The 20,810-nt window shown below is 33.1% G+C and overlaps 2 protein-coding genes across 6 annotated transcripts; both read left to right on the top strand.

The window, feature by feature from the left end:
- Positions 1-3,430: 3,430 nt before the first annotated feature.
- Positions 3,431-5,646, top strand: LOC132799572 (uncharacterized). Of its 3 annotated transcripts, none has more exons than XM_060811786.1 (4): positions 3,431-3,560; positions 3,646-3,728; positions 3,998-4,230; positions 5,148-5,646. In XM_060811786.1, the coding sequence occupies exons 1-4, from the start codon at positions 3,534-3,536 to the stop codon at positions 5,222-5,224; spliced, it is 420 nt and encodes a 139-aa protein (XP_060667769.1). In that variant the 5' UTR covers positions 3,431-3,533; the 3' UTR covers positions 5,225-5,646. The 3 variants fall into 3 exon arrangements, with proteins under 3 accessions (XP_060667769.1, XP_060667768.1, XP_060667770.1); XM_060811785.1 differs by lacking the exon at positions 5,148-5,646 and adding an exon at positions 4,389-4,663; XM_060811787.1 differs by lacking the exon at positions 5,148-5,646 and adding an exon at positions 4,382-4,663.
- A 4,724-nt stretch (positions 5,647-10,370) lies between these two features.
- Positions 10,371-15,351, top strand: LOC132799577 (putative disease resistance protein RGA1). 3 transcript variants are annotated; one of them, XM_060811798.1, is made up of 4 exons: positions 10,371-13,982; positions 14,067-14,149; positions 14,423-14,658; positions 14,790-15,351. In XM_060811798.1, exons 1-2 carry the CDS (start codon positions 10,493-10,495, stop codon positions 14,123-14,125), a joined length of 3,549 nt encoding a protein of 1,182 aa, XP_060667781.1. In that variant the 5' UTR covers positions 10,371-10,492; the 3' UTR covers positions 14,126-14,149; positions 14,423-14,658; positions 14,790-15,351. The 3 variants fall into 3 exon arrangements, with proteins under 3 accessions (XP_060667781.1, XP_060667779.1, XP_060667780.1); XM_060811796.1 differs by having other exon boundaries at positions 14,785-15,351; XM_060811797.1 differs by having other exon boundaries at positions 14,332-14,658; positions 14,785-15,351.
- The last annotated feature ends 5,459 nt before the right edge of the window (positions 15,352-20,810 follow it).

The following is a 20,810-nucleotide window of genomic DNA, read 5'->3' as shown; positions in this document are numbered from 1 at the left end:
TTTAATAAATAACAAATAGATAAATAAATACCCCAAATATAAATAAAATGTAATAAATTATAATAAATAATTTTTGTACTCTTTGGGGTTTGAAATTCTATCTGGAAAATTTGTACTTGACGCACCACACCATATACCAGTGATGCCCTCCGATACCCAGCGTCCCGAGCACCGACTGGCGGGGAGATTAAAGAGAGAAACTTGCAAACGGCACTTCGGCGTCCCGATAGTACCGCTGCTGAATTTGTCATCTCAGCCAAGGAGGGGGGCGGCTGATGCGCAATATATAAGACTTACCTGCCCTCGGTCCAATGGCAACTCATGGGAGACATAATACTTGCGCGCTAAACCACATATACATACACCAGAACACCGATACTGTATGAATGCGTCTAAAATAATTATTAAATCAACCGTACCATTTTCCAAAATTACCCTGGGAAATATACGGATTTCAAATTTACCATCCCACATTTCCTTTTAACAACCCGGTACGAAAACATCGATAACAGTAAAACAACAATTTTTCTCATAATACGAGGTTCGACAAATAAAATACCAAGGGCATAATTATAAAAATTAAACCACCACTTTAAACAAATATTTTCACAAAATATTCAAACCAATTATGCCCAAAAATAATATAAAATCCAGACACAATTAATTGCTAAAAATACTTGCTCATGTGTAATAAATACCATTTAATCACAATAAAATAATAATCGGAAATTTCTTAATGACCCCAAAATTTTATTTAGCACCAATGGGTAAATATATATAAAAAAATATTTTTTCCGATTATATTTAAAGTACATCACATGAGCATAACTGCAGATATCAAATTAACATGACATAAATATAATTAATTACCCCAAAAATATTTTCAAAGGTGGGTCACTCACCTGGAGCACACAATTAACCATGATCCACCATGTGATCAATTCCACGACTCACCGGTGCTCTTAGAACACAATTCACACACAGTCAAATAAATTAATATTTTATTCGGATAAATAATACCCGGTACCCAGGGGGTTAAACACAAACGTTATCCAAAATTGTCGAATAATATACCAAATCGAAGCTTGTGGAACGAGGATCGCATTACCGGTCTCCATTGACCCCAATTCCGCCGGTGGTGGCCGGAATTTGGCCGGAACGCTTCGGCCGGTTTTGATCTCCTCGTATCTCGCAAACCGCTTCGAATTTTGGAAATTGGAGGCTATATTTGAACTCAGAGGACCCAAAATAGGGGAAGAGGGGTGGTAATTTGGATTGGGCTGGCCGAAAACGGCAAGAATCACCGGAAAAAAGTCAACCCGCCGCCGCGACTTCACCGGCCCGATCTGGGTGCGTCGCCGGCCGGCCGGTCGCCAAATTTGGCTGGTGAGCTCGCCGGCGTGTGGTCTTGGACGATGGCCGGCGCGTGTGGCAAGGTGATGGCCGGAAATGGTGAACATGGGAGAGAGAGAGAGACGGCCGGTGGGAGAAAAATGAAGGAGAAGGAAGAAGAAAGAGGAAGAAGAAGAAGAAAGAAAGAAAAAGAATTCCTCCAGTGTCCCTGCCCCTTTTTCCCCATGTGGGGAGAAGAAAAGAAAAAGAAAAAGAAAAAGAAAAAGGAAAATAAAATAAAATAAAAATAATTAAATAATACTAAAAATAATATTATTATATAAAACAATAATAATAAAATAATATGGTATAAAGCATGGTTGACATGTGGCATCTCACCATGGTGACACATGATCACATTTATTAAGTCACACGTGGCACATCGTTACACGTTTTAAAAATAATCTTAAAATAATACAGTATTTGAAAAACTCTACAGGTCCATAACTTTCAAACCACATGTCCAAATCGGACGTGCCACTAGTCTACGGACTCGTATCGATGAGTACTTCACAACCATGCATGAGTCAAAGCTCAACTTTGCATGAATAAAAAGTCAACTCCGACACCCCTTGGACAGTTTGGACCTCAACTTGTTTTGCTCATATCTTTCAAACCGTAGCTCCGTTTTCAACGTGCTACTAGTCTACGAACTTGTACCAACGTGTACTTCATAACGGTACCTCAGTCAACCTAGAATTCCAACCGGAACAAAAAGTCAACTTTTGACCCATTTTGGTCAACAGTAAAAGTCAAAGTCAACGGTCAACGGACAACCTCGGTCAAAGTTGGAAAATTTCCGTTGTACTTTAAGACGGGGTGTTACATTATAGCATTCTTGACCTCTCTATATGTTTCTGGCAATGAATTAAGCAATATCACAGCATTATGTTCATCACTAAAGACAACCTTACAATTAGAAAGATCCAATATCAATCTGTTAAAAGCATCAAGATTGGTATCCAAGTCTTTGGCTACATCCATTTTGAAACCAAAAAATTGTTCCAATAATAAGATTCGGTTAGGGAGAGATTTTACCAAATAGAGTTGTTCCAACCTGGTCCACATTTCAACAGTGGTTTTGACGTCATCCACCTTCCTCAAGACATTGTCTGAAAGATGCAAAATGATGGTGCTCATCGCAATTTCATCCATCTCCATCTTCTTTTCTTTAGTAACAGACTCAGAGAAGGAATTGTCAATTGCTTTGGCCACCTTCATCTGTACCAAGACTGCTCTCATTTTCTTACGCCATAAGAGGAAGTCACCCTTCCCATTGAAGACCTCCAATTCCAGCTGGGCCGACATTGTTGAGGATTGAAGAAGAAAACACCAATTTCAGAATTAATTTGACCAAGAATTGACGTTGAACCCAAAGTGCAGAAAGACACGAATCAGAGAAATTTTCTTCAAGATTAGAATATGAAGGCTCTGATACCACTGTTGTAGAATTCTTGAACTCACTTCAATAAAGAAAATACTAAACAAGAACACACAAAATTACTGAGGTTCGGTCAAAATCGACCTACGTCCTCGTTGCTCAAGTGTTGAGCTTCTGCACTATAGAAAAATGGTGTTTACAAGCTTAATAACAGACCATCAATGGTGGATTCACACAAGAATACCCAAACCAATACCCAAGATCCCAATATACCCATTCACTCTTCAATCTCCATAGAGATCTCTCTCAAACCCACGTTGAGAACACAAAGAAAAACAAGAAAGAATGGCTCTCAAAACTCACGGGACTCTCTTCGCACACAGCTACACACGGTCTGCAATTTTTTTCCTTTTTTGCTCTCTGTTTTTCTATCTGCACCAACAATAAGAAGACTAAATATACATATATATCCAAAACAAGAAACGATGCGCTCAGCTAACTCCAGCAGCTCCAACGTGGCAAGTAACTTATGAAATATCCTTTCTGCCCTTCATTATTGCTGCAGTAAAATGATGTCGTTTTAGACCTGGAAAATTCCCTTCTTTCTTCTCTTTTTAACAGCTTGTAAACACATATATATTGGTGATCAGATTTGAGGATTATTTTTCTCACACCCATCTTATTGCGGAGATGTAAAAGGGAAAAAGAGAGGATTGGCCTAAAATTGCTCACATCCCTCGTTTGGATTTTGGGCCCCTCGATGATTCAGAATCCTCTTCTGTCTCAGGTACATTATACATAATTACAAAAGCATCGCTACTTTTCATTGTAGTCCTTTTGTTTATACTAATATGAAATTTCTGATTAAGCAGGGTCGTCCAAGTGGAAAATCTTTGACAACTTTCGAGTACCCCAACTCTGTAACAAATAATGAAATAAATATATCACAAGCCAGGTAATTATTTTATACACATAATATATATATATATATATATGCTGCATCAATCTTAATATTTATTCCTAATTAGTATCCGCGCCAATTTGGAGGAATTTTTTTTTTTTCTCGCTTAATATTTCAATACCAATTGAAGCTTCTTCTTTTTTTTCCTGGTTATAACTACTACCACTTGAAGCTTGAGAGGAAGTTGAGCTAGAAAAACAATACGAGTTCGGCTGTTTTAGCTTTTCCTAACTTTCAAAACTGAAACTCGGCATATGCTGTAGGGTAAATTTGGGCCCCCCAAAAGCCCACCACAGCAAATACAAACCCAACACACCAGTCCAAATTCATGTTCACATTTCCCAAACCTATCACATGAGAGCAGCTAGGAAGAACCAGAAGCGTTTTGCATACAGAAGGGGAAGTAAGTGGCAGCCATTCAAAACAAGGGACACAGGTGGGAACAAGCGGGGAAATCAAGGAATATGCGTGCTGAAGAAGAAAAAGCGTGGGCAAGGTAAATCTTGTTTTTCCTCTCTCTTTCTCTCTCTCTCTCTCTCTCTCTCTTTCTCTCTCTCTCACAGCGGTATTTGCAAAGCGGGAGAGCTCTTCTTCATCATCATCATCATCATCTTCAATTATCTCTGACATCATTGCTTGCTCTATAGTCTATAGGCACTCAGAAGGATTGGGATTGTTCCATGTCACTTACTGTCTGGCTCTGGTATAAGACAAAGGGGTGTGGGCCGGATGTGAGAGAATACTTAGAAAAGCAATACGGCGTCGTTTTCAGCAAGTTGGTATTAGATGCTAAATGTTGAAACGATGTCGTATGACTTTACTATTTGCATTAAAAGCTTTATTAGATAGTCCAGTTAATTTGTTTTGTCTGATTGTAGAATTGTTTCAACGTTGCGTTTTAGTCTTTTAGCTTTTAGCAAAGGAGCTTCTTGATCTTCGTGTGAATTTTCATTTCTCTCAAACGGATAGCCATTGTTGATAAGGATACTTAAATTACGATATAGCAGTAACATTTATTGATAAGGATGCTTAAATTACGATATACCAGTAACATTAATTATATGGTAACCGCTTCTCATTTCAATTTGAATAAAAATATTGTTTCAACATCTAATATAAATTATATAGTAATTAATTATATTATGAAAACTTAGCTGACTTGGGACTTACATCTTACCTCAATCTTTACACCTTTAATTGCATTTTAAAACACATTACATGATAAAAAGCAGCTTCGTAGAAATGGGAAAAAGAAAGAAGAATATACAAAGAAAGCAATGATGAATCAATTTGTACAATATGGTTCACATCCATATAGCACATAATTAAAGGAGTTTTGAGTTCCACATGATTTTATATGTATATATGTCACTCGAAGTGTTGTGAATTGGTCAAAAAAAATATCTTCACCAGGACAAATTAAGAAAGTGGATGACAGCCTACTTAGCTCGTCAGGTCATTACGATAATGGAGGAAGTAGGGACAGATAACAAAAAGTGGACCAAAAAAATAGCGCAGAGCCGTACAAAAAAGATAGAAGCAAGAACTTTCGCTTATTTCCAAAGCATAGCCTTATCTCTTTGCAAACTTTGAAGTACAATTCCAAGAAACCAATTATGGAAGCAGTCCTCTCTGGCGTTGCTGAAGGGATCGTTGGGTGATTAGGCTCCGAAGCTGTCCGAGAAATCGCGTTGCTTTGGGGTGTAAATGAAGAGCTTGTAGGAGTCGAAGAGACCATTTCAATCAAAAAGAACAAGTGAATATCTAGAGCATGCTTACTAAACTACAAATCTTGTGGACCATCCCTCATGGGTTTGGGCTTCAACTTTTCATTCTTGATTGGAGCTGAATTTTTAGCCCAATTATTGTTGTTGAATAGACTCCATTTAAAGACAGTGGTTGGTAGTACTAAGTCTATTTTATGGGGCCACAGGCCCAAATTAGCAACATTCTATCAACGAACGAAAGAAAAACTGTATGCACCCAAACTCATGCCAAACCATTCTTCCAAATAATAATATTACAACAATTAATAAATTACCCCTCCATTCCATCAAAAAAGAAAAAGAAAAAAAAAAAAACAAACCTGCAGTTTATGTCAACATTAAAAAGACATTAGATGATTATAAAATCCATCCTTGTCTCAACTATATATATAACTATAATATGGAATTGGCTTTTCTTGTAGATTTTTATTTTGGGACGTTTGATGAAATTTGGGCATCTCGTGAACTCGGTGACATCATGTTGTTGACATAAACATAAGAAAAACGATACATAATCGTTCACCTGTATAATCGCTATATTGCGCCCTAAGAAATATCTCAAATATTCAACCGAGTTATCAAAGATAAAAAGCATTTTTTTTTTAATCAAATAATAAGCATTTTCAACAAAATATAAAAATAAAGAAAGTTCTTTATTTTTGTCATTTTCTATATATCAATTATGATTTTCTATGTCATAATTTTCTTTTATATAATTCCCATTTATTGTATTGCTTTTTCTCCCATTCAGTTTGTATAATCCCATTGAAAGTTGCAAATCATTGAATGAAATTTTTTTTCCCCCTTTTTTATTGAAGAAATCATTGAATGAAAATTATAAAAACTACTCTCTCTCTCTCTCTTCCCCCATAAAAACAACCATATTCAAATACAAAGTGAGTTGTCCTTGGTTCTTTATTTTAATATTTTAATTTAAAGAGTTCAATTTAGTGGAAATGATGCAAAGCAAAATCTAATAAAAAAAGATAATAAAAAAACCAACATATACACCGAATTTGATTTCTATTCAGAAAATGTTTAGGGTTTAAATTCTTATATTTAATCCATTCCTATAATTTAAAATTTGAAGAAAAAAGAAAAGAAAATTATATATATAGTAAAACATGCAATGGAAACTTTATATTTACATTATATTAAACTAGCCAATCTCTTTTTTTTTTTTTTTTTTTTTTCCCTGATAACTAGTTATAGCATCTCTTAAGGAAAAAAAAAAAAAAAAAGAAGGTATATATGCATATATATTTATATATATTGGTTATACAGTTGTTACAAATTTTTTTTTTTCTCATTCTACAACAATATCTTGAAACAAAAAGTTTTGTGGGTAAATTTGTGTTTAATTAGTCAAGGAAAATATATTCTGGGAGATTTCTTGGGAAGCAAACAACCGAATATGGTAAAGTACCAATCATATATAATTGTATGTAAACAACTGCATAGGTTAATTTCCAAAGGGGGAAAAGAAAGAATTTAGTGGACGTAAATATGCTTTTGTAATTGACTAATTATCAACACAAAAGCATTCAGTGGAGAGTAGAGATGGATATATAGAATATACCTTATAGCTTCAAGCAACTCCCGATATATGCATTCATGAATTTCACCCTTGATGTGTCTTCCAAAGATGAATTCTTTTTAGTTTTTTGAGCTGTGAAGATAAGGATTATAAAAAATAATAATAATAATTTAAGAAAAAAATGTGAAGAGGAAATGGTAAACTTGATTTTGCATTTCTTGGTTATAAATGATTTAATCTATCACATATTTTAAACATTTGCTTTCAATGATCAAACTGGATTCTCTTTAGGAATAGCATGAAGTTTGACGAAACTTTTCTACGTAATTAAGCATTTATCTTGGTATTTTTACATTTGTACCTTTTTCACGTACAATCTAGCAGCTGATGCATTTGCTAACAGCTGATGATGTACTACAATGTATGGTTCAGTCGAGGAGTTTCGTTTATCACAATTGGTTCCAAACCGAGGCGAACATCGGCCTGGTGGCATAAATCCAATGTTGTAACCCCCAAATTTCACACACAGTAGGCTCATTTAAAGCAGTCCAATACTTAACCCTATCACCAAATTCTCTGAAGCATACATTTGCATATGTAGTGAAATCGTTCCTGTATCAACAAATAAATTATTTGATCATATAGTTGTTAAAACCGTCTACTAGTACGTAGACTCAATATTCATGTGCTTGGCAAGTTTTCTAAAAACTTAAAACTTTTGAAAACAATGATGAACAAATAGTGTTCTCTGTTTTCATTTCTCTTGATAGTTAGTTGCAGAAAATCAATTAAGAAAAGTTAAGAATAAAAAATATACACTATTTCACGAGTAACCCATCCTTCATGGTACTCAGATGGACAAATATATTCTTTTCCGTCGATTTCAAGTACCTGTGGGAAATCACAATGATGTAGTGTGACATGTGGATGGATTCCTGCTTCATTTGGAAATAGGAAATTACTAGCAGGAGCTATAAAAAAAGTATTATTCAATGGCAAAAAAGAAATTAATATATATATATATATATATATATATATATATAATATGTAGATATAGATATGAAAGATAATGGTAGCACTACCCTTTGAAGTGGGAAAGGAAAATAAGAAATAAGAATATACCAAGAAATTAGTAAATTTGTACAATATAGTTCACATCCGTAAAACCAATAATGAGAGGATGTTTTTGGTTCCACAGTTTTATTTATGTTTGTGGGAGTTGTGTTAGTTTCACAATCCCATATATACTCACAAAGGCTGATATTAATTTTGATGTAAATTATAATAAGTATATAGAATAGAAAAAATAATTAGCAATATAATATACGATTCAAATTGAGTGTACGTGGATTGGATTATCAACTTTCTCTTACAAAATTTATGGTACGAATTTAAAATGACAAATGTGGAGGAAACACTTTTAGAAAGCAAAATTTAACATTTAATTAAATGAAGACCCAAAAAAAATGTATAAAAGGCAAAATCCGTTGTCATTATTTGAAAAAAAAAATGTATGGAATGTTTAATAGTGTTAAAATACCTTCGAATATGATCAGGGCCAGGTGTGTAACATATGCAATTACATAAAGCTTCATAATTATAGGGGCAACATATGCAACCATAAAAAGCTTCATAATTATATAATTATAGGCACTATAATCATAGATATATAATAAATTATATATGTTTTTTATTTAAAATGTTTCTATAAGGATTTTATTGTTGTTAAAATTAATAGGCACAAAAGTTGGAAATAAAATGATTCAAAAAAAAAAAATATATATATATATATATTAAATGAATATATATTTTTTAGGGGAGAAAAAAAGAAACACATATTACTTAATGAGTTTTTTTATTATTTTTAAAACTCATATCACAATTAAATATGATCAAATATAATTCAGACAACTTATATAATAATGCATAATAAATATCAAAATCAGCAAACTTAATTAATAAAAATATATTTACATCTTATTTTATGAAAAATTATTGGCTAAAAAAGAAAAAATATATATTTTTATTCAAATTTAACTAGTCTAAGATAAAAATTAATAGCTCTTTGAAAAAGTTTCTCTTATTAAAAGAAATAGAAAAAATAGAATACTTCATCTTTTTCCATGGCTGGGTAATTTACATTTATTTTTATATGCTTCTTGCTTTTCTTTATAAACAACACAGCTATTAAAAACTTTTGTCACTGTGCTTCATTGTCTTTGCTTCACCATAGGTCAGGTTTATTTTTCCAACCTTCTCAATTTACTTTTCTCTTTGTTTTCTTTTGTATTGTTTTCTTGTTATTTCTTATATTTTTCTTTTTAGCCATAAAAAAATAAAATGCATCCCAAAAATGTGCTTTCGTACTTTTCCCTTTCATGGTATATGAAAAAAAAAAAAAAAAAAACAACAACGACAACAAATTGAAATGCTATATTTTTATAATGTAATAGTTTTATATTTGATGATTATTATAATAGTTTTATTATTATTGTTTTATATTTGTGAATCTAAATAAACGGAAAATGCTTTTATAATACATATATGAAAAAAAAAAAAAACTCATTAAATTTTGTACTAGGTATTTCAAATTTCAGGATCCGCCTGACTGCTTTACAAATTCCACTGGCAATACAACAGAGTGAATTTAATAAGTCATCAACTTGCATTTTAAGCTAGCTGTTAAAAAAAATTATTAAATGAAAATGATAATTTCTTGCATCAATTTAAGTTTTTAAAAGAAATGATAAATTGATAATTCAACTTAAATAAAATCATTGGTTTTAAGGTAAAAAACATGGACAAGTTATTTAAATTTTGGGCTTGCATTTTATATACAAAACCAAAATTTATAACTAATTAAGTAGTCTACATGTTACAACGACAGGAATTATGAAAACTTTTTATGATTACAATTACAAATTAGTAATTACAACCAGTTTTTTTTTTTTTTTTTTTTCTGGGCCCGTCAAAATTACTAACAACTTGGACCAATAATTGCTACTTTTCGGCCCTATTACTCCTTTTTTTTTTTTTTTTTTTTTTTTTTGGCTCTTTGTTTTTTGTTTTTTAATTTTCCTTCACGTGGATTAGGTAGCGTAACACGCATGTTCTGTTTTTAATATGTTTTTTTGACTTGGAAATTTTAAATGACCTTAATAGATTATTGGCCACCAACCGATGAAGTTAAAAAAGATTATATTTTTGCCGTTTACCTGCAACTTGAAATTTAATACAAAAAAATAGTAATGAAATGCAGGAATATACATCAATTTCTTACATATTTTATTGCAATTGGCTTAACACTATTTTTACAATAATTAAAACAAAATATTGATTATAGAATATAATTAGCAAGAGACTCTCCATTGTCTCCACAGCATAATCCTGCTCTTGAAAACTTCGAACAATTTCTGGCTTTTGTGGTTCTACCTTGTCCAACTGTTTAACAAATTATGGAAGCAGTCGTCTCTAGCATTGCTGAAGGGATCGTTGGGAGATTGGGCTCTGAAGCTGTGCGAGAAATTGCATTGCTTTGGGGTGTAAATGAAGAGCTTATACGACTTGAAGAGACCATTTCAACCATCAAAGCTGTACTTGCTGATGCAGAGAAGAAGCAGATCCATAACGATCAAGTCAAAACATGGCTTAGTAGACTTGAAGATGTTGTCTGTGAAGTTGATGACTTGGTGGATGGGATTTCAACTGAAGCTTTGCGACGCCAAGTGATGACCAGTAACACCCATATAGCCAAGCAGGTATGCACCTTCTTCTCGACCTCGAATCAACTTGTGTTTCGACACAAGATGAGTCACAAAATAGAGTCTCTTAAAAAGAAACTAGCTGTGATTAGAGATGATAGACAATTCCATTTGGAGGAACACCACGGAGAGGCTCAACCAGTGTATAATAGAGCGGTGAGGGATACTCACTCGTTTGTCTCTAAAGGAGAAGTAGTTATGGGGAGGGATGGTGATAGAATGAAAATCCTTCAACTTTTGTTGGATACGAAATCTGACCATGAGAATGTATCAGTTGTTAATATAGTGGGTCAGGGAGGACTAGGAAAGACCACACTTGCTCGACTTGTGTTCAATGATGAAAAAATCGAAAAACATTTTGATCTCAAAATGTGGGTGTGTGTCTCTGATGCAGATTTTGATGTTAGATTGCTTGTTCAGAAAATTATTAAATCTATATCTAATAATGAGAAAGTTGAAAATTGTGAGATGGAATTATTGCAAAAGTCTCTTCGAAAAAAAATAAGTGGAAAGCGATATCTCCTTGTTCTTGATGATTTATGGAATGACAATCGCGAATTATGGTTGAAGTTGAAAGATTTATTGTTAAATGGCATAGATGGGAGCAGAATAATTGTAACTACTCGCAGTATGGTGGTTGCAAGGATTACAAAGACCACATTAGAACCATATCTCTTAGGAAATCTTGATGATGATGAGTCTTGGTCTTTGTTTAAGAAAATGGCATTTACGGAAGGACAAGAACCAAACAACTCCAACATCATCCAAATTGGAAAGGAGATTGTCAAAAAATGCAAAGGAATTCCTCTTGCCATAAGAACCATTGGAAGGATGCTGTACTCTAAAGATCGAGAAACCGAGTGGTTGTCCTTCCACAAAACTGAATTTTCGAAGATATCTCAAGATGATAGTGATATTTTACCCACATTAAAGCTTAGCTATGATTGTCTCACCTCCAATTTGAAACATTGTTTTTCCTATTGTAGCTTGTTTCCTAAAGATCATTATATTAATGTAGAAAACCTTATCAAGCTTTGGATGGCTCAAGGATTTATTAAGGCATCTGATGCAAATCAATCACTAGAGGACATGGGCCGTGAATATTTTATGGAATTATATTGGAGATCGTTTTTTCAAGAGGTGGAAGAAGATGAGTTTGGTAATATAGATTATTGTAAAATGCACGATCTCATGCATGATCTTGCACTAAAAGTAGCTGGAGCAAAGTGTGCTATGTTACCATCAGACAAAAAAGATATTGACAGAAGAGCTCGTCATTTGTCATTCGATTTTCCCTTAAAATCATCCCAACAGATTCCAATTTCTCTGTCTCAAACAGCAAATAGGATCCGAACAGTTCTTTTGCCTAGCCAACAAAGGGAAGGTTATGCATTGAGAGAAAGTTTGCAGTTATGTGATGCAACTTTTTCAAATTTCAAGCTCTTACGTTCTTTGGATCTGCATGACTCTGGATTAACGACATTATCAAATTCCATTGGAAAATTGAGGCATCTAAGATATCTCGATCTTTCTGGTACAAAAATCAAGGCATTGCCTAATTCCATTACCAAGTTACAGAACTTGCAGACTCTGAAGCTGTCCAGGTTGGGTGAATTCAAAGAATTTCCAAGAGATATGAAAAAATTAATAAGCCTCAGGCACCTTGAGTTTCTTGGGGTGAGGGATTTGAGACATATGCCAAGTGGACTGGGACAGTTGACTAATCTTCAAACCTTATCATATTTTGTGTTGAGTAAAGGGACAAACTTGAGGCATGGTTGTGGTGATCATGTTGCTGAGCTAAAGGAACTAATGCCTTTAAATAGCTTGAGAAATCTTTGCATTACAAATTTGAGACACGGAAAAACAGATGGTAAGGCAGCAAATTTGAAGGCCAAACAATATCTTCAATCCTTAGAATTAGATTGGTCTTCATCAAATGATAGAAAAGATCTTGAAGGCGCCATGGAAAGTACTAGCACTGACGAGTATGAAATGACATTGGAGAGCTTCGAGCCAGTCCCAAATCTGAAAAAGTTGGTGTTAGAAGGTTACGGGGGTGTGAGGTTGTCAAGTTGGGTTTTCTCTCTTAAACAGCTTGTAAGCTTTTCTTTGTCAAACTGTATAAAATGCCAAACTCTGCCACCATTGGATCAGTTCCCTTCTCTCAAGGAACTTAGTTTGTCTAACATGCCTCTTGTAGAATATATTTCAGATGACTTCTTCACTCCATCAAATGTGGCATCATTGATGCCATCCTTGGAAGTTCTGAATCTTGCAGATTTGTCTAATCTTAAAGGATGGTGGAGAGATACTGTGACAGATGGTACTTCTGAAAGTACAACAATGCCATCATCATCCATGTTCCTTTATCTTCCTCGTCTTTCTGGTTCACGAATTGAGGGTTGCCCCAAAGTGAAGTTCTTGCCCTTCTCCCCATCTATCGCACACCTAACACTGGAAAGTTCAACTTGGATGCCATTCCATCGAACAATGATGAGCATTAGAACAGAAGAAACGTCATTGTCATCATCATCATCATCGACTCCTTCATCTACGCAACTTATCGCTTCCTCTTTCTCTCATTTGGTGTCCACTTTGAAATATCTGTGGCTATGCAATATCGATGATGATCTACACTCTCTTCCCAATTGGTTCAAAAGCCTTACATCTCTAAGGGGCCTGAGCTTTGATGGGTGCTCAAAGTTAAAGCATCTGTCCCCCATTATTCAACATCTAGTCTCACTTCGAGAGTTGTATATTATTCGATGCAATGAGCTTGACATGTCCAATGCTGAAGTGATTTCATGGAAAGCCTGTAAAAGCCTTGTGTCTCTCTCATTCATCAGTCTTCCACGACTGGAGACTCCTCCTGAAGGGCTTCAATACTTTACTACCTTACAGGAACTTCTATTTTTTGATTGTAAGAATTTGAAGGCCATACCCGAGTGGTTTAGTAACCTCACATCACTTACAAATATTGATCTAAAGGAATGCCCCAATTTGACATCATTGCCTGAAGGAATACGCAGTATCACCTCTTTACAAACATTGAGGATATGGGGATGTCCCATCTTATTGCGGAGATGTAAAAGGGAAAAAGGAGAGGATTGGCCTAAAATTGCTCATATCCCTGGTTTGGATTTTGGGCCCCTTGATGATTCGGAATCCTCTTCTGTCTCAGGTACATTATACATATTACCAAAGCATCGCTACTTTTCATTGTCGTCCTTTTGTTTATACTAATATGAATTTTCTGATTAAGCAGGGTCGTCCAAGTGGAAAATCTTTAACAACTTTAGAGTACCCCAACTCTGTAACAAATAATGAAATAAATATATCACAAGCCAGGTAATTATTCTATACATATAATATATATATATATATATATATATGCTGCATCAATCTTAATATTTATTCCTAATTAGTATCCGCGCCAATTTGGAGGATTTTTTTTTTTTTTCTCGCTCAGTATTTCAATACCAATTGAAGCTTCTTCTTTTTTTCCTGGTTATAATTACTACCACTTGAAGCTTGAGAGGAAGTTGAGCTAGAAAAACAATACGAGTTCGGCTGTTTTCGCTTTTCCTAACTTTCAAAACTGAAACTCGGCATATGCTGTAGGGTAAATTTGGGCCCACCAAAAGCCCACCACAGCAAATACAAAGCCAACACACCAGTCCAAATTCATGTTCACATTTCCCAAACCTATCACATGAGAGCAGCTAGGAGGAACCAGAAGCGTTTTGCATACAGAAGGGGAAGAAGTAAGTGGCAACCCTTCAAAACAAAGGACACAGGTGGGAACAAGCGGGGAAATCAAGGACTATGCGTACTGAAGAAGAAAAAGCGCGGGCAAGGTAAATCTTGTTTTTCCCCTCTCTCTCTCTCTCTCCTTCTCTCTCTCACAGCAGTGTCTCCAAAGAGGGAGAGCTCTTCTTCATCATCATCTTCAATTATTTCTGACATCATTGCTTGCTTTATAGTCTAGGCACTCAGAAGCATTGGGATTGTTCCATGTCACTGACCATCTGGTATCAGACAAAGGGCTGTGGGGCGGCTAGGAGAGAATATTTAGAAAAGCAATACGGCGTCGTTTTCCGCCAGTTGGTTTTAGAAGCCAAATCTTGAAACGATGTCGTATGACTTTGTCATTTGTGTTAAAAGCTAGTCCAGTTAGTTAATTGTTTTGTCTGATTGTTAGAATTGTTAAACGCTGCGTTTTAGTCTTTTAACTTTTATCAAAGAAGCTTCTTGATCTTCTTGTTAATTTTCCATTTGTCTCAAACGGATGGCCATTGTTGTATTAATTTCTAAGCGTGAGAATATTATTGATCAACTAGCTCCAGAACCTTTTAGAGTATTCTCTCTGTTCCTTTTGAGAGCTTGGATTCATTCTATACAGACTATTGCGGCGTCATGAGATTAGAGTTACAATGATGCTGCAAAATCCTCAACCCTGTACGGTATTATTAATTTGCACAAATTGTACTACTTTGTTTTTGTGAATATGGAAAACTAGTTGATGAGTATATTTTGTCAATGAAACAAAGGGAACAAACTAATATTGTTCATTACCTATTTATTGAATGTTATTTATATATATATATACTTGGTGTGCACACATGCGATGCAGGTGACTTAATCTAAAATTAGGATATCTAATAGTAGTTTGTTTTAGTTTTGAATAGTTCAAATTAAAATAATTTTTTAAATTACCATAATATAATAATTTGATAAGTGTGTCTATATACATTAACAATTAATAAATTTATGAGATTTTGATTTAAAATATAAATTATCTACTTATTTTATATTAATTGTAAAGAGGAAATTTGAATAGAATGATCATATAAAATATTTTATGAATGGTGATTTTTTTTTTTTTTGATACAATATGAATGGTGATTTGTTTAGTAAAAAATTGTTATATGTTATTGCTGTTCTTTGTCATATAAATAACAAATTTACTCAACACATTCATATTTTGATTTTATATTTTTCTACAAATTGCATTCTTTTTAAGTTTGTTCTTAAGCCAAACAAACTTTCTCTTGCTGCCCTCATCAACTGTAGGAGAGGACTTTGTAGTTCCTTTCAATATGTTCTCGGCATCATTTGGTTGTGAAAGGTCTAAATTGCTAGCCATTTTTGCCTCACTTCTAAGACTTCATCGTCATTATTAACCCGATTAAATATTATTGATTCTAATTCTTTCTCATTTTCAAACATAGTAAATTCTAAAAGTTGTAATATAAATGACTAAGCACACTAAATAAAAGTCTATCTAATTGTTTAAGGATTCCTAGTTCAAAAATATAGATCTTCAAGTACTAAGTTGCTTTTATCAATTAAATATAGCATAAAAGTGAAATAATTCCTTCTTAAAATAAGTTGAAACAAAATGATGTTAGATATAAATAGTATAATATTTTAAATATTAAATTCAATGTAATTCTATACCAAAAAAATTTAAATGTGTAAAAATATTAACAAATATTTCATCACTATCAATTATATATAGAGTCATGCTTTTTATAAAAGGTCCCTTAACATTAGTAAATAATATAATTGTAAAATAGAAAACCAAAAAACTACATAATGATGCTCTTTCAAAGAAATGGTTTTTGAGACTTATTTTGTTTTTTTTTTTAAAAAAAATATGAGGACGTATTTTTGAGACTTATTACCAAACAAGGCTAAAGTGACTCTTTTTCTTTGTTTTTTTGTCTTTTGCTTTTTGTTTTTTCCTTTTTTTTTTCTTTTTTTTTTTTGTTTTTGTGTTGTTTATTCTTTTCCATTTGAATATCAAACCTAGTAAAGCAAGACAGCAGACACTTTTGTCGTTTTTGTTTTGTGTTTTGTTTTTTTATTTTTTATACTTTTCCATTTGAATATCAGACCTAGTAAAGCAAAAGAGCAGACACTTTGACCGATACATTTCCATTTAAAAAATATTAATCTCTCATACTGCTCATAACCGTAAATCTAATTCCAACTTTAGTAGTATATGAATTAAAAACCCATATACTTTTAATGTTAACAATGAAACAATTAAGCTTAGGGCCAAAAAAAAAAAAAAAAAAGAAAAAAAAACAATGAAACAATTGAGTGACATAGGTAGCAATCAAGATGGCAACAGCCATTCCTGCTAAATTCCCCACCACTATCGAGGTTGGCAGTGGGCAGAAGGCAATAAATAAATAAATAATAATGAAACATTGAAGAAGTCAATTGGTTGACTCATTCCAATAATCCAGTAACTACAAACTTCTTCCTCAGCAGATAAGGATGAATCTCAACATTGCGTTCTATCCGATAATTGTAATCCATTCGAACAAACAAGAACGAAAATACTCCCATTACCCCCCCAAAAAAAAAAAACAAAAAACAAAGGAAGAAAATACTCCATCCAATTTTCCTGATCGCCCAAGAAAAGGATTTTCACTTCAAAATTTTCACTTTTTTCTCATCCTCCTAGTCCTCATACGTGATTATATATATATATATATTTTTTTTTTTTTTTTGGGTTCTGATTTTTAATTTTTTTCTTGCAAAAGCTGGGCATGAGAAGAATAGAAATTTGACAAACCACACAAAAATTTAGTAAATAGAAATTATAAAATAATATCACAATCGTAAGCGAAAATTGACAGTTCCGCATCCCCTTTGTACTCCTCGCTAGATGAACATTAAAACTCAACGTCATAATTTACACCCAAAATGCTAATTCCCTGACGAAGTAATGAGGCAACAGAAGAAAAAAAAAAGAGAGAGAGAGAGAGAGAGAGAGTAAATAAAAGCAGATAGAACTGGGTTTCACTCACAGGCAAATATGAATACATCCACATGGGAAAATTAATAAAAGAAAAGAAAACAAACTAACTTGGACACATCAATTAGCAAGTTCCAGCAATGGCAGATTATCGGAAGTCACATTAATGTCCTGATGCTACTGCTGCTGGCAATGGCAATGTTTCTCCATCTACTTTATGAATCATATGAATTTTTTTGTAGATTTAAAAGATGTGCAAGCATTAGCAAAGAATTTTTGAGGGTGAGTTGTTGTTGGTTTTCAATCTGTGAAGAAAAAGAAGAAAAACCTCAAATTTGATGTTAAAAGAAGGAAACCAATAGCGAAAAATCTGTTATGAAAAAAATTGACTTAACCAGAGTCTCTAGTCCAGAGAAGAAAATGAAAAGTAATTATTTATTTATTTATTTATTTTTTGGTTTTACGTGTGTGTGGAAAGAGCAGTTGGCGCACAATCAATAACTATACTACGCAATCCCGATGAAATTTTTTTTTTTTTGTGTGTGTGTGCGCGCGCGCGTGTGTGTGTGTGTGTGTGTGTAACTATACTATGCAATCCGGATGAAAACTTTTTTTTTGTGTGTGTGTGTGTGTGTGTGTGTGTGTGGGTGGCATCATTTTAAAAGAAAATAAAATTAAAGTGTGTGTGTGTTTGTGTGTGTGTGGCATCATTTTAAAAGAAAATAAAATTAAAAAAAATCGAAAACAAAAGAAAATGCAAAACATGGAAGATGCAGTCGTTTTTTAACCATTTGAACTTTAAAAAAAACCAAAATTCATCAGGACTTTTTGATAAAGGATATATATGTTTCTTCAATGCTGTCATAACTTTATTGTTTTATTTTATTTCGTTTATTTACTGTTTTTACGACGAATGAGGTTGATGAGGTATGCATTTTGTTGTTACAGTGATAAATAATTGGATCACATAAAGAAGCGAAATATTTGACACTCCATTCTAGAATAATATAATACTGAAAAGATACCAAATATGGTACCCTCACAAAACACAAAGATGCAGTTGTATTTCTTTAACATTTTTTGGTCATAATGAATCTCATTCACACTAAGACTTAAGATTGGAAACGAGAGGCAAAATATTAAACAAATAAGAACAATCCGCTAGTAAATATTGCTTAATTAGCAAATAAAGATTGCAAAGCTTTCCAATTTTGGATGCAAAAAATATTTCCTATCCTAAAATTTTTGTTGCAGATGGAGAAATTTGAAAAAACTGATGCATCTGAGGAAAAACAATATCTTTGAAGAATTCTTTAAATATTCAAACAAAATAAAATTGTCTCTTTGATGTCTATTTTCACTACTACTATTGTTTCTTTCTTTTAACTAACTAGCTTGCTTTCTTCCCAAGAAACATCCTATATATATTTTTCTTGATAAACACTTTAGTTACTACTATTTTGCAGGCCTTAGACGTTTCCCGAATCAAGACTGGGGCTGAACGCTAGCTATTAAACAAATTTTGCATTCACCTTGCTATTTCACCGGAGGAGAAAAATTTTATTCCCGAGCGTTCCAAACGAAGGAAAATAATATGTGAAATTAATTCCATCCATAATTTTTTGGAAAACCATAAGATTATAACAAACTTACAGACAAACAGCCATTGCACTAGAATTATCATTAAAAACTCTATGTTTTTCTTAAATTCTATCGATGAAAGAAAAATAAACAAATAAATAAATCTTTCAATGGAACTCTGCGTTTTATCAGTTGGAGATTTTTTTTCTTATATTCTCTTGCAAGCTTAACTCAATTTGTCTATTTTGTTTAAAGGGTATAAATTGCAAACAAAAAGAAACTCAAATGGAAGTGCATGTGAAAAAGGAAAATACAAATAACTTCTAAAAAGTTTACATTGTAAGGTAAAGTGTTTTGTAATAATCCCTTTGAATTTTTGATAATTTAACTAGTTTCTATTATTGATAAGGATACTTTAATTTACGATATAGCAGTAACATTAATTATATGGCAACCACTTCTCATTCCAATTTGAATGAAAATATTTTTTCACCGTCTGATATTAATTATATAGAAATTATATTGTGAAAAACCCGATACTACCTCGCTGACTTGAGACTTACATCTTACCTCAATCTTTGCACTCTTAATTGCATTTAAAAATTATAAAAAGCAACTACCCTAGAAATGGGACAAAGAAATGAATCATCATCTTAATTCTACAGCTTGTAATGAGAGGCTTGAAAATTATGAGATGGAGCCTTTCCAAAAATCTCTTGGACAAAAAAATAAGTGGAAAGCGTTATCTTCTTGTATTGGATGATGTGTGGAATGAAAACCACGAATTATGGTTGAGTTTCAAAAATTTATTGGTAAACGGCACAAATGGGAGTAAAATAATCATAATTACCCATAGTACGCTGGTTGCAAGAATTACAATGACCATAATGGAACCATATGTTTTAGGAAAGCTTGATGAAGATGAGGTCTTGGTCTTTATTCAAAAAAATGGCTTTCAGGGATGGACAAGAGCCAAACGGCGCCAACTTAACATTGTCGAGATTGGAAAGGAGATCGTGAAAAAAGGTACAGGAAATCCTCTTGTCATAAGGACCATACGAAGGATGTTTTAATTCAAAGATCGGGAAATCGAGTGGTTGTTTTTCAACAAAACAGAATTTTCAAAAATATTAATTACATTTGAAAATGAAACATTAATACGTATCTCCTCTTCAAACAAAAGCTACTTTAACATGAACCCCTAACTTTTGGCCAATCAAATTTTTAGGATTGCAAGCTGCTATCAATTCAACCAGCACAATAAGTATTAGTTTTTATTATCAATATATTGATAAGTACGTAAATTATGATGCAGCAGTAACATTAATTATGTGGTAAGCACTTCTCATTTCAATTTGACTAAAAATATTTTTCAAACATCTTATATTGATTATATAAAATTTATATTATAAAAAACTAATAATGTCTTTTATTATCTTGAGACTTACACCTTTCCTCAATCTTTACACTTTAATTGCATTTTAAAACGCACAACATGATAAAAAGCTACTACCCTAGGAATGGGAAAGAGAAAGAGGAATATACAAAGAAAGAAATGAATCAATATGTACAATATAGTACACATCCATAAAGCACACAGTTAGAGGATGTTTTCAGTTCAACATGGTTTTATGTGTGTAGGAATTGGATTAGCAA

Source organism: Ziziphus jujuba, chromosome 10 (genome assembly GCF_031755915.1).
Source record: "Ziziphus jujuba cultivar Dongzao chromosome 10, ASM3175591v1".
Lineage (NCBI taxonomy): Eukaryota > Viridiplantae > Streptophyta > Magnoliopsida > Rosales > Rhamnaceae > Ziziphus > Ziziphus jujuba.
This window is presented reverse-complemented; position numbering and strand designations above follow the sequence as displayed.

Excerpts from the sequence above, each read along its gene's own strand:
- LOC132799572 (XM_060811785.1), top strand. The coding sequence starts at position 3,534 with ATGATTCAGAATCCTCTTCTGTCTCAG. Across the intron at positions 3,561-3,645 it reads AGAATCCTCTTCTGTCTCAG|GGTCGTCCAAGTGGAAAATC; the intron begins GTACATTATACA and ends CTGATTAAGCAG. Across the intron at positions 4,231-4,388 it reads GAAGAAAAAGCGTGGGCAAG|GCACTCAGAAGGATTGGGAT; the intron begins GTAAATCTTGTT and ends TATAGTCTATAG.
- LOC132799577 (XM_060811798.1), top strand. The coding sequence starts at position 10,493 with ATGGAAGCAGTCGTCTCTAGCATTGCTGAAGGGATCGTTGGGAGATTG. Across the intron at positions 13,983-14,066 it reads GGAATCCTCTTCTGTCTCAG|GGTCGTCCAAGTGGAAAATC; the intron begins GTACATTATACA and ends CTGATTAAGCAG.